Source organism: Hibiscus syriacus, unplaced genomic scaffold (genome assembly GCF_006381635.1).
Source record: "Hibiscus syriacus cultivar Baekdansim isolate YM2019G1 unplaced genomic scaffold, ASM638163v2 tig00110338_pilon, whole genome shotgun sequence".
In the NCBI taxonomy this organism is placed as follows: Eukaryota; Viridiplantae; Streptophyta; class Magnoliopsida; order Malvales; family Malvaceae; genus Hibiscus; species Hibiscus syriacus.
The window spans coordinates 389,519-403,705 of NW_024062691.1; the positions used below are offsets into that span (position 1 = coordinate 389,519).

At 29.9% G+C, this 14,187-nt stretch overlaps 1 protein-coding gene across 1 annotated transcript; it reads left to right on the forward strand.

Moving 5' to 3' along the window:
• Positions 1–11,380: 11,380 nt before the first annotated feature.
• On the forward strand, positions 11,381–14,114 carry LOC120120409 (luminal-binding protein 4; the record flags this gene model as incomplete). The annotated part of the gene is made up of 7 exons (XM_039140063.1): positions 11,381–11,661; positions 11,760–11,974; positions 12,076–12,318; positions 12,401–12,880; positions 12,999–13,153; positions 13,274–13,356; positions 13,451–14,114. Coding segments are annotated over 7 exons (1,953 nt in total), but the record flags the coding sequence as incomplete, so codon positions are not given.
• Positions 14,115–14,187: the final 73 nt, after the last annotated feature.

A 14,187-nucleotide genomic window follows, 5' to 3' on the forward strand; every position in this document is an offset into this window, starting at 1 on the left:
GCAACTATCCCCTAGCTCTCATGACACATAACATGGGCATTATCATTATGTCATTTCACATATATATACACATAGTTCACTTACGCATAGAACATTTTCATATAATTCACATTTACATGTCACATAGCTTATATTCTTTCTCATGTAGTCACATAGATCCATGTCATATATAACATATATCCAAAGTGCATAGAATCGCGTAGATCATATCATATAGCTTAGATCATTTCTTAGATGTTCATGTAAGCCTACATATCATATCTTGTTCACATAATCATATATACTTCTATAGCACATAGAAAACACCTAGAACACTTCCACATAGCTTATATCAATTTTTCGAGTCCTTTCATATTACTTGATAGCATATATCATATATGTATATAATAACTTATGTCATATCATCTACCTTATGCTTCATTTCTTTGTATTCCCTTAGATTACATAAACTATGTCATATTTCTAAATATTCGTTAATAGTATTTTATTTATATTAATTTAATATATTTACTTAATCAATTCATATATTCTTATAACCTTTTCATATAGCTCCATAAATCTTTAGCATATAACTTATCTATATTCGTGTCATCCTTTATATTCAAGTTTCCTAATTGATATATTATTCCATTTCATTCTATAATTCAATCTTATTTAGTTCCCTTAACTCTCATTAAATCAAAAAGCTCTATTATACTAATTCTCCTAATTGATATATTATTCCCATTTCATTCTATAATTCAATCTTATTTAGTTCCCTTAACTCCATTAAACCAAAAAGCTCTATTATACTAATTCTCATAATGGATCATACCACTATGACTTGTCCAACTCGTGTTTCTATTAAGCATATATTGTTACACATGTTTTTAGTTCCTATCACTTCTCATGAACTCACTTTCATCATATTTTCCTATTATTACATATTTATAACCATGTATTCACATAGTTTTAATTTTTATCTCCTTAATTTTAAACTTTATAGACATCTATTTCCATTTCCATATATTACTTGATTGATCTTCTTATTCCTATAATGCGTAACTTATTTTATTCTCATTAACACTTAATAGTGTTTTTACGTAAACCACATAACACATACAAAACATCAATTCATATAATCAAACATACATACACTTCATGTTGTTAACATACTTATGATCAAGACTTAATGAACTATTACTATAGGAAATAGACTTATCACAAGTCCAATTTGCATATAATCTTATAAAAATAAACTGCACTCACCTTGGCCTCATACGTTCCAATCCACATATGATTTCCTCTCTTTCGATCGAATCTTAACTTGATAATCAGTTAACTTGTCATGTTTGATAGCTACATATCACACATTGATACATATCAATATCCAATTGATATACTCTAATCTATCATTTCTTAGACCAAAAGAAATGTCTATATTTCTATTCCCTTTGAAGTGCATCGAGCATTCTTAACATGTGCATCGATGCAATACCCATACTCGATACACCAATCACCTTCGATGTTTTTATTTTAAGGGGGTGCATCGATGCACTCCTTATGCATCGATGCACTAATTGCATTCGATGTTTCTTCTTTAAAGAATGCATCGATACACATTGAATGTGCATCGATACACCTGCCCAAAATTTGCATTTTAAGCCCGAAACCATCAACTTTTCACTCAATACTTCTATTTTAAGCCCCTATCATGTCATTAAACTCAACTATCATTACTTAAAACAACTTATATCCATATAAACATCTTTATCTTCCATATCCATCATGATCACATTTAAGAATCTTACTAAACTTTCAACTTTGTTATTAATCATTTCTAACTTCATAAATCTCTTATTCTTATTGATGGCAAGTCAAATTCAACTTTCAATTCTTATTATAAACTCTACTTTAATATTTCACTCAAGAACTCCAAATCTTTAATCTTCCTTAACTTCTTTATCTTTTGATTTTAAGATAACTTAAGCTTAGTTATCATCTAATGATCAAAACCCTATCTTAAATTCGGCTAAATATCAACCAACAAAAGATCTTACCTTTGCTTATGGCTTCACGTGAAGAAGAAGAAGAAAGGAGAAGAATAGAACTCTGGAGAAATCTCTCATCTTCCACGTGGTTCCCTTATCTTATAAAGGGAAATAAAAATCTTACTTGTCAATTGACCATTTTACCCTTTAATTCATTCAATAATTACCAAACAACCTTCAACTATATTTCCAATAAGTCATTAAACTATTTAACTATTCTACTTTTATCACCAAATTCTAAAACTTTACAATTTGATCACTAACCCGGTATTGAGGATGTTACATGATTACCATGAAAAGTCTACTTTTAGCTTGCAATTATATGCGAGAATTATGGTTGCAAAAAATCAACAGATATAAAGTTTTCTGATCAACTACCCTATTCGACATTAAGTCTAATAAGATAGTAACACTTGCTATATTAATTAGAATTATATGGTTTAGTGGTTTTTTGAGATTCTTGAACTTAAAAATTATATACAATGTGACATCTGATCTTGTTTTACATTCAATATGACGCTTAGATTAAGAGGAAAAAGTAATATAATCTTTTGACCAATGCAAACCGCCGTTGATAATTACAATGCTAAAAAGACAGTCACTTCTAGATGATAACGTAAAAGAGAGACTTAATTGATTCTTTTAGAAAGTTTGAGAGTTTAAATGATTTTAAAAAAAAAATGGGGACTTATTTATTTCTCAAGAAAAAATTGTTTAAAATTAAAAATATTAAAATATGTAAAAAATACTAATAAAAATATAAAAATATCCGTAATACACCAAATTTTGACTAGTGACTAAAATGTAAGTTTTGAAAATTTAGTGGCTAACCTATAAACTTTGTAAAAGTTCACGGAGCCAAAAATACAATTTTTAAAAGTAATATTTTGGGTCTATAAATAAGTAGTTCATCCCAAAACAATTATTTTAGTGAGTTTCAGATTTTTTTTTTTTTGGAGTTTGTATAAAAGTTTATTAAAGGATAAAGATCAAAATTATATTCGAATAATCATATCATATTGGAAGTCTATAAAAATTTGAAGGAAGGTAGTTTTGGGTTAGAAATATTATATGGATTTTTTTAATTAGTGAAATTTAAGTTGTATTGGTGGAATTTGGTGAAAACTGCACTATAAATCGGAATAGTGCAATTTAGTGACTAAAATAAAATTTTGAAAAATTTCATGGTCAAAAAGGGAAATTGAGAGATGAAATTTTTACATCCATTTAAGAATATTAAAATAGAATTAAATGAGTGACATGGAGGTAAAAATAAGGATTCATTAAGGGTAATTTAGACTTTTTGGATTAAATTGAATTAAAAATTCAATTTAATTACCTTTTAAAAGTCAAAGTTATGAGCTATTTGCTTAGATTTTTCAAGAAATCAACTGTTTTCTTCCAACAAGTTACCGAACCTCCATAGCCAAAGACCACGATAAATCTAGTGATCCAAGTAACTCAAAAGGAAAGAAAAAGATGTGGAATTGAGAAGATTATCGTGGAGAATGTTCGATAATGAAGCAAAGATGAGTGCATTTAGCTTGTATTTATGTTATCGAAACAAACATTGGCTTGCGATGAACCAATATCGGAGTTACGTTAAGAAGTGACTCCTAGTGCATGAGAAATGTACTTCAAGCCTATATGTTCAATTGGTAAGCTTATAGATTTAGTGAATAAGTTAAGGATGCAAGTTGGTAAAATCTACCTAGAAATTATGTTCTGAACAGAAAGTTTAGAAAATCACTAGAAATTCTATAAAAATAATTGAATAATGAATATTATATCATTTGATTCATATATCAGTATAGTTTTGTTTAGAACTAACGGAAACTAATTTCTATGGGTATGCAAAAAATATATGAATTTTTAATCGGTGATAGGTTAGAAAACATGACAATAGATTTTGCCCGAAACAACTTCTGTCAGCCAACTTTGAAAATTCGCTATAAATTGTACAAGTGAAACTAGACAAAGTGCCTTATTTGGTTAGATTCATATTTGAGTATAGTTTTCATTGGTGCAAACATAATAATTTTTCACTATATAAATTAATACAGAATAATATTTGTTTGAAGGTAGTGCAAACTGTCAGAATATGGAATTTTGATAAATTGTGTATTGAAAGTAGTTGAAGGCAAAGGATTTAAATCTAAAGCTTAGCGAAGTTTATATTTTGATTTAAAAAAAGTGTTAAAGTGAGTACAATTTATTTATTTGATTATTATAGTCGAGGACAACTTGCGATAAGTCAACATCATTTTATTTTTCAGTATAAATTATAAATTTTCAGTATGTAATATTTCTATAATATTTTTCATCAAGTTTTATGAATGATTTTGGGTATGAGCTGCCCAAGTATGATATTTATGATAATGAATTCTAAATGCTTACAGTTATCAGATGATTTTTAGTTATCAGATATTTACATATATCATATGATTACAATTATCAGATATTTACAGATATCATATTTTTACAGTTATCAAACACATATTAATAAATGATTCTATGTTGGTACATATAAGCCCATTGTATATTACATTGAGAGTCATAGGTACATTTGACATGCCATTTAGTGAGTACTTTTCAGTTATCAATTATTAGTTCAGTTTTGGTACATTCGTATACCTATGTTCAGCATCGTTGGTGCTCAGGTTATAATTGCACTGAAGTGCATCATATAGCAGTTTCAGTTATGATTCGCCACTGTGTTGTGCCTAGTGCGTAACATTAAATGTGAAAATTATGACAGTATATTAAAGAAAGGAACGTAAAATTGAAAAGAAAGTTTTGAAATATGTTCGAATGAAAAGAAAAAAAGTTATTTATGATATTCGATGTTAAATTACATGATTTTTGATAAAATCATGAGATGATGATTTTTCAGGTTTTCAGAAGGAAAAACAGCTTCACTAGTCGGGTTTGAAGTTTAATGTTTTATATAAATTACAATTTATTTATTATATTTTATGAAATTTATGGTTTTACATCACTTTAGTTATATTTATGCCTCACTAAGTTTTACTTACCGCATGATAATTTTCATGCGTAGGTTCGAATAAAGTAGATGATGTAAAGTGAGGAGTTTGTCAACATCTTATGGAAATCAAACTTACCGATAGTTTCAGTAAGACATCATAACTTTAACTTATTAGTGGCATATATATTATATCTGTAGGGTTGCTTTATTAGTTTCATTTTATAAGGGCTTGTATTAGTAATTAGGATTATTTCTTTAATGTTGGCTAATTTTTAGTATTAATCGTATTTATGAATGAAAAATATAAATATTATATTTTAAATGTTTTAAAAATTAAGTAGTATTTAGGCAGTTATATATATAGTTATGATCAGCTCTGAACTCCCTACTTACAGACTAAAATTGGGTTTGTTTTTTAGTGATTAAATATTATTTTATGATTTTATACAAATAAGATAAAAGTTTAAAGTTAAAACAGTAAAAGTTTAAAAAGAAACAAGATTTTAAATCTTTATGCATAGTAAATGGTTATCTAATTGATGTGATATTTGTGGCTCAGATATATATGGGCTATGGGTGTTATAATATCACAATATATAAAATGATAAATTGTGAGTTGTTAAACTTTTAGGGGGTGTTTGGTTCAGGTAATCTGAGATTACCGGGGGAATGAAATCTCATTCCTCCGTTTGGTTGGCCAACATTCCTAGCCCCCGGTAATTTTTTTATTACCAACAGTGGTATTTTGGGAGTATATTACCGGGAATGTTATTACCCCATTTCCTTAGGTATTGTTGGATTACCAGCGTTTTGGACTAAAATGCCCTTAAATATTTTTTCTTTTCAAAAATATCCTTCTTCTGTTGTTGAATAAATTTTTTTTACGAAGGTTAAATTACAAATTTATCCTTAAACTATTTTAGATTTACAAAAAAGTCCATAATTAGAATTTTATATGAAGTTCAGGGGTTAAAATAAAATTTTACCCTTTCATTAAACCTAATTATCATTTTAATTTTGTAAAAAAAAAATTATATGAATTTAAATTTTTTAAAGAAAATATATAAATTAATTATAGTAAAATTATAGTAGAATTCAACTTGTTAAAAAAACAAATATATAATAATGACAATTTGGTAAAATATATATTCCAATAATCTTTTATTCCTTTAACCAAACACAAAATACAACATTTTCAATAATCTTATTCCCACTGATAATCTTATATTTTGTAAACCAAACGCACCTTAAGTTTAAAAACTATTTAGAAAGTATTAAAAAATTGAATACTTTTATTAGAAAAGTCTTCAACTATCTTTCGTCAACCTAATTCTACTATTATTCGTTAAACATATTTTCAATCAAAAATATTTTTTATTTTTAAATTATTTATACATACATATGGGATAATACTAGTGATTTTGAATAAAAAAATTGAATCTGTGTTTGAAAGTTAGAACATCAACAGACTTGTTATGGATTTTTAGATAGGATCTAAGTTTTTAAGATATCTTCTTACGAAATGGTTAGTTATCAACGACCTTTACAATGCTCTTGAAATGTATTAATTCGACGTTAGGAACTCAAAATAATTTTATTTTAGCGAAGACAATAGAATCAAAAAAGTTATATATGTGTTTAATACAAGATTTTTCATTCATTACAAATTTCTAATATTTTTATTGAATATTTATAATTAAATTCAACCTAAAACTGTTTATATATATTTTAAGATCATATTTAATAATTATTTTTATTTATCAAGTGATGTAGAGAAATTATGATTTATTTTGTTTTATTAAGTTTTAGAGTTTAGTCCAAATATATTTTTATAAATTTTATTAAGTTTGGAGTCTTTTTAGCCTATAAATGGGCACCTAAATAATATATTTTTAACAAGATAATTCTGAAATAAATCATTATTATTTCTTTCAAAGTTGTTTTGGTAGTGCTTTCTTTTGTTCAAGATGTTTATCATGTTCTTAATTTGGAGTGTCTGTATTTAATTACGTTGTGATAAGTATTTAACGTCTTTCTCTATCACAGTTTTTTCAAGACAATTTCCTAGGAGTGCCGTCATATCTAACTTTCTTTCAATTTTTTGTTATTTTAATTTATTTTGTTTATTTTGTGTTGTTTTCTTTTTTGAGTTGTTTAAAAAAAGTTACTAAAATTTTACTCAAAGTTATCAAAGGTTTATTTTGATTCAAGCTTACGTTACTTCATCGTTTTATATTTTAAATATTAAATAATTTCTTTAGTGACAAAAAAATTAAAATATAATAATTTGTATTTATATTTTTAATATTAGTATTAAAAAATAAAATATGGTAAAGGAATATTAAAAATAAATAAAAATATTTATAAAGTAAAAATTTTTAACATCATCGAAAAATCTTCGGCTATATCTCGTTAGCCTAAGTATACTCTTATTTATTGAACATGTTTTAGTATGGTACATATGCAATAATATTTTCTTTCAGAAATCACCTTCTTAATTTTTCTTTTTTTCAATATTGTTTTGCATATAGAATGTGAATTGTTGAGTCAATCGAATTGATGAAATAAGTAAGAAGTGGGTAAATTGACAAATAAAAAATTTGGTGAAAATTTGAAGAGAAAATAGAAAAATTGAACAAAAAAATTTAGAGTGGTTCGACTTTATAAACCAAAGTCTACATCCACTACAATAGCTATCCACACTAAAGATTTTCACAAATTCACTCATTTGTAGTAACTTTTGAGGATAAGGTGTAACTTACAACTCCCTCAAGAATTATACCCCAAATTCTTAACACTCTCTCTCAAATAGAAAATTACAAATTACAAACTTATAAAAACCTCACTATGAATGTGTTTGCATAATTCAATAACAAATAAGAACAATTGAGAAAATAAAAACAAATGAGTACAAAAGTATTCCTTGAAAGCGAAATGAATGTTAAAGAATATTGATTTGATTTTGACTCAAATTGATTGGTTTTTGCTTTCTCTTTGATCTCTTCTCTTCACGTATGACTTGAAATCTTGTTTTTAAACTCCCTAAAATAATTATATCTGTTTGGATTGTTGTGGGAGTAAATAGTCGTTGGGAGGTAGTTTCCTACAATAAATGATGTTCAGACGCTTGTAGTATCGATACTCGGGCTTTGGGTACGATGCTCCCTGCATTAAATACAAAAATATAACAGTTGGGGAAATGTAGTATCGATACTGTTACAAGGGGTATCAATACTACTCTTATAAGTAGTATCGATACTGAGACTAGTATCGATACCAAATGAGTATACTTGAATTTTGACAATTTCAAAAACAAAAGGGTAGTATCGATACTACCATGTAGAGTGTCAATACTACAATGAAAAGTTGTTTTGGTACCGAGATAGTATCGGTTCTAAAATAGCATTATGTTTTATCAAACCTACAAACAATATTGGTACTGCTATAGTAGTATCGATACTACTGTGTAATTTTGGGCTTCAGCATCGATAGTTGTATCGATACTTCATGAATAATATGATACTATTTATGTAGTGTCGGTACTACTATGCTTAAAATAGATTTTTGACTCGATTGAAATTCGAAACCAAAGTAAAAATTATTTCAAAGATATTTCCAATATAAGCCTCAATTTTTCAATAGAGTGAGGAGTAAATTAGAGTTTTTGACCTTAAAAATAATTTATATATTCGAATGACTGAATCGAATATAAATTTAAAATTTGTTAAAACTATTTAACATATTTGGTATATCAAAATATCTTGTTGGGAATCGGGAAGTTATTCTCCACCGCTAAATTGTTAAAACGAAACACATTTAAAGGATTTTATTTATGGTTTATTATTTTCTAATTACCTGAAATTCATAATTTTTTTTTTTTATTTTAGGGTTTTACTCTCTTCTTCAAACCCCGTTATTTTCTAACATGGTCGTCTTGAAATCAAAATCATATTCAAGTCGACCCAAAATAAATGTTCTTTTTTGTTTCATAAAGGTACGATAGTTACATAAAAAAAGATGGCAGTAGTCTGATTAAGACTTGAGCAGTTTTTCAATATGAACTTTTTTATTTTGAGGATTTCACACATTTATTTTTTTAGTTAAGATGTATGAAATCAACTTCTCATAATAATAAATTTGATCTACTATCGATTTATCATCAATAATTTGAAACTTGACTCACTCTCTGACGATATACTTCTTGATGTAGTATCTCAACTTCATACTTCTATGTTGTGTCTAAATGAACTTTTCACACTTGTTTTTAACAAATAGTTCAAAGTGGTTGTTAGTTATATGGCTTAACAAATAACCTCTTATCATCCTATTATCTTTGTCAAACTTGATGACGACATTAATAGTAGGGTCGACAATATGATCTGGGACTTCATCGATGATTAGGAGATTGAAGAGGGCATAGTCGACTTCAGAATGCTTGAATAATATAATCATCCTCTAGGACCAACGATAATAATTGGTTTCATCAAGTGCTCAAGCTTGAGCAAATCAAGAATAAATTTATTCATTGTGACCTACATAACTTAATAGTTATAATATACTTATAAATTTTTGGAAATGTACTAAGACAAATATGTTAACACTAACTAGACAAATTAATCGAACAAAAAATAATTCATGCATTAATTGTGTCACGAATGTCTTAAGAGAAAACTCATCTTGATCAATGTAATTTTTGAATTAAACATCGTCCCTGAAGATAATGCAATTTTTGAAAATTTTAAAGGGAAAGACAATTAGTATTACTCTTCTAAAAAATTAATGTTTTTGCTCAAAAAATATACTTTAGTTGTATACCAATGATTAGAACAACACAAAAGGATTATTGAAAGCTCGTGAAGGAAAATGAGATATTAGAAAAGAAAATTAGAAAAAAAATGATTTTTATTGTGGAAAAAAGGGAGAAATTTTACCTTTTTATATAAGAAATTTTAGAGGGGAAAATTCATAAAAATAATACTAGTTGTTATATAATTTAATTGACTTGTATGAAACTGTCAAAAATAGGTGATTAAAAAGTACGAATCAAATAATTTTAGTTGTCAAAGAATTGTTATTTCTTGAAGTTAAAGCACCGCGTTTGTGGGGTGTGTGAACGTTCATTATCAATTGATTAAGTCTTTCGAGCAAAGATTACCTTGTATTCACCCAGACTAATAAAAAAATGGTTAAAAGTTGTATAAATTGTCATAAACATCCTATTTTTTTTTCACCAAAAAATAATAAAATGTATAAGTAACGAAGAATAAATATATTATTATATAAAATTACTTAACTATTATATCAACAATTAAAATTAAATGATCAAAATAAAATTAATTCAATATAATTTAATGTTCTCAATTAAGTCAAGTTTACCCTAACTTTTGAATAGTAATGATATAAAATAATAAAAATAAAAGTCGGAAAATTTGGAAATAAAATTATTATAGTAACTTAGTTGATGGGGGGAATACCATATGATAGGTTGACTATAACTAAACCGAAAGATCATATTAATAAATTAAGTCGGAAAAGCTTCGATCCAAAAAAAAGAAAATTAACTCGGAAAAGCAAGCGAGCAGGAACCGAACACGCAAATATCTGGGGAAAATAAACGGACAGGATCTCCCCAAAACAAGATCGATTTTGATTGGCTAAGAAAACCAGTCCTCGAAACCTTATTGGTCCATGTCATCAGATATGACATGTTTCTCTCATTAACTCCCATTGGAAAAAAACTATTTCAGATGCAGATTGCGGACACTTCAAATACAAAACGCTGGAACTGCAACTAGCTTCGCAACTTAAAAATCTGTTATTCTTTCTCTGTTTCAGAGAAAATGTTGTGGTCTTGTAGATCTAGTTCTGTTTTGTGATTTTATTTTCCGTAACTTGGTTCGTACTGGATCTGGTTTAAGCTCTATGGTTCTATTGATGTACTCGATCGTGAAATGAGAGTTTCAGTGATCTCATATCGTGTGAAATTCTCTCCACTTATTCTAGAACTGGAAGTTTCTGGATTTTAGAGTGAATAACTTGCTAATTATTGTGATTAGGATTATGATCTAGTTAATAGAATTTGAACTAATAAAGGAATATCTTGTGTTTGAGTTTATTTTATATATCTATTTTAGGTGCAATATCTTAATATATTTGTAATTGTATTCGTTATGTACGAGAATGCTCTAGAAAATTCGTTAAATATGCTATTGATTATTGTTTCTCTTTATGGTACACTTAACAGTTTTGCCTAATCTGATCTTGATCCTTCTTTTAATCAACCATGATTGAACTGAAAATTTGTCTTTAAAAGTTTACTAAAAGTTCCTCTATTATAAGTTAATATCAATATAACATTGTGTAAACTTTGCAAACAGGATGTCTCTTTGCAATCTCTATTGCAAAGGAGGAAGCAACAAAATTGGGGACTGTCATTGGAATTGATCTTGGTACAACTTATTCTTGTGTGGGTGTATATAAGAACGGTCATGTTGAAATTATAGCCAATGACCAAGGTAACCGTATTACACCATCATGGGTGGCTTTCACTGATAGTGAGAGGCTGATCGGTGAGGCTGCTAAGAATCAAGCAGCTGTAAACCCAGAGAGGACTATCTTTGATGTCAAGAGACTTATTGGAAGAAAGTAATTCACATTCTTCTTATGTTTTTTGTGTTTGGTTTTAGGTTAAAGGTCTGATCGGGAAATGATACTTACTGGCGATGCTTTTGTCCTTTTTGCAGGTTTGAGGATAAGGAGGTCCAGAGGGATATGAAACTTGTTCCTTATAAGATTGTGAACAAGGATGGCAAACCATATATTCAAGTAAAGATCAAGGATGGAGAGACCAAGGTCTTCAGTCCCGAGGAGATCAGTGCCATGGTTCTGACTAAGATGAAGGAAACAGCTGAAGCCTTCCTTGGGAAGAAAATCAAGGATGCAGTGGTCACTGTTCCTGGTGAGCACATTACAAGAAACATTGTTCTCTCTTTGAAAAAAAAAAAGATTCTGTTATCTGATCTAGATTATGCTTAAATTATCTTTCTGTTTGATTTGCAGCTTACTTCAATGATGCCCAGAGGCAGGCCACCAAGGATGCTGGCGTTATTGCTGGGCTCAATGTGGCAAGAATTATTAACGAACCAACTGCAGCTGCCATTGCCTATGGCTTGGACAAGAAGGGTGGTGAGAAAAACATTCTTGTCTTTGATCTTGGTGGTGGGACATTTGATGTCAGTATCTTGACAATTGACAATGGTGTATTTGAGGTGCTTTCCACAAATGGAGACACGCATTTGGGAGGTAAGAATCTTCCAAGTTTTCTTATAGGCTTTTAAAAATTGTTTTTGTTATGTTTTTTGGCTTATGGTCATTTTTCTTGCAGGTGAGGATTTTGACCAGAGGATTATGGACTACTTTATTAAATTGATCAAGAAAAAGCATGGAAAGGATATCAGCAAGGATAACAGGGCTCTTGGGAAGCTGAGGAGGGAAGCTGAGCGTGCCAAGAGAGCTCTTAGCAGCCAGCATCAGGTCCGTGTTGAGATTGAATCACTTTTTGATGGTACTGATTTCTCAGAGCCCCTGACCAGGGCTCGCTTTGAGGAGTTGAACAATGATCTCTTCAGAAAGACAATGGGACCTGTGAAGAGGGCAATGGAAGATGCTGGTTTGGAGAAGCACCAAATTGACGAGATTGTTCTTGTTGGTGGAAGCACACGAATTCCAAAGGTTCAACAGCTCCTTAAGGATTACTTTGATGGAAAAGAGCCCAACAAGGGTGTTAACCCAGATGAAGCAGTTGCTTATGGTGCTGCTGTACAAGGTGGCATCTTGAGTGGAGAGGGTGGTGATGAGACCAAAGGTATATTTTCATCTCCCGTTACTTTGTCCGTTACAACTGTACATGCCAATAGCTGATCAAATTGCCCTAATTGAATCCAGCGCATGCTGATATTTGTCTGTAATGCTTTATTGTACAGATATTCTTCTCCTTGATGTGGCTCCTCTTACTCTTGGAATTGAGACCGTTGGCGGTGTAATGACCAAGTTGATTCCCAGGAACACTGTTATCCCAACCAAGAAGTCACAAGTTTTTACCACTTACCAGGATCAGCAGACCACCGTCTCTATTCAGGTAAATTTTACAGGCTTATCGTTAAAACTTGGAAATGCTTGCTTGAAAATTGGATTTTATTTTCCCAGTTAAGAACCGGAATGTTTTGTACATTATTTTAATTGCTGTGTTTGATGTCAGGTATTTGAAGGTGAAAGGAGTCTCACAAAGGATTGTAGGTTGCTTGGGAAATTTGATCTTACTGGGATTCCTCCAGCTCCAAGGTTCTCTTTCTCCTCCATCAGTTCTCTTCTTTGTTTTCTGTGCATCTCACCTCCGTTAACTGACTTGACTTTTTTTGATCCCTCATTTGCACAGGGGAACCCCTCAAATTGAAGTTACATTTGAAGTTGATGCAAACGGTATCTTAAACGTTAAGGCAGAAGATAAGGGCACAGGAAAATCAGAGAAGATCACCATCACCAACGATAAAGGTCGTCTGAGCCAGGAGGAGATTGAAAGAATGGTCCGCGAGGCAGAAGAATTTGCCGAGGAGGACAAAAAGGTGAAGGAACGGATTGATGCTCGTAACAGCCTGGAGACCTATGTGTACAACATGAAAAACCAGGTTAATGACAAGGATAAGCTTGCTGACAAGCTCGAAGCCGATGAGAAAGAGAAAATTGAAACTGCCATAAAGGAGGCTCTCGAATGGCTTGACGATAACCAGACTGCCGAGAAGGAAGACTACGAGGAGAAGCTCAAAGAGGTTGAGGCTGTATGCAACCCCGTCATCACAGCTGTATACCAAAGATCTGGTGGAGCCCCAGCGAGCGGGGCGACTGAAGAGGATGATGATCACGATGAACTGTGAAGCGATCTCTAATTTTATTGACTGTGCACCTGCTGACTAAGCAGTCAGGGGTGAGAAGATGAGAGCGTAGGGTGGGTGAGATGAAGTTATTGTAATTTTTCTCATGGTAGAATTGCCCTCTTTCTTTTTTTTTTTTTTTTTGTAAAACTAAAATTACGTTTGATTTTGGGTAATTTACATTATAGATAATTAAATTTGCTCCAACTTTCATATAAATTATAAAGTTTAATTTAATCATTTG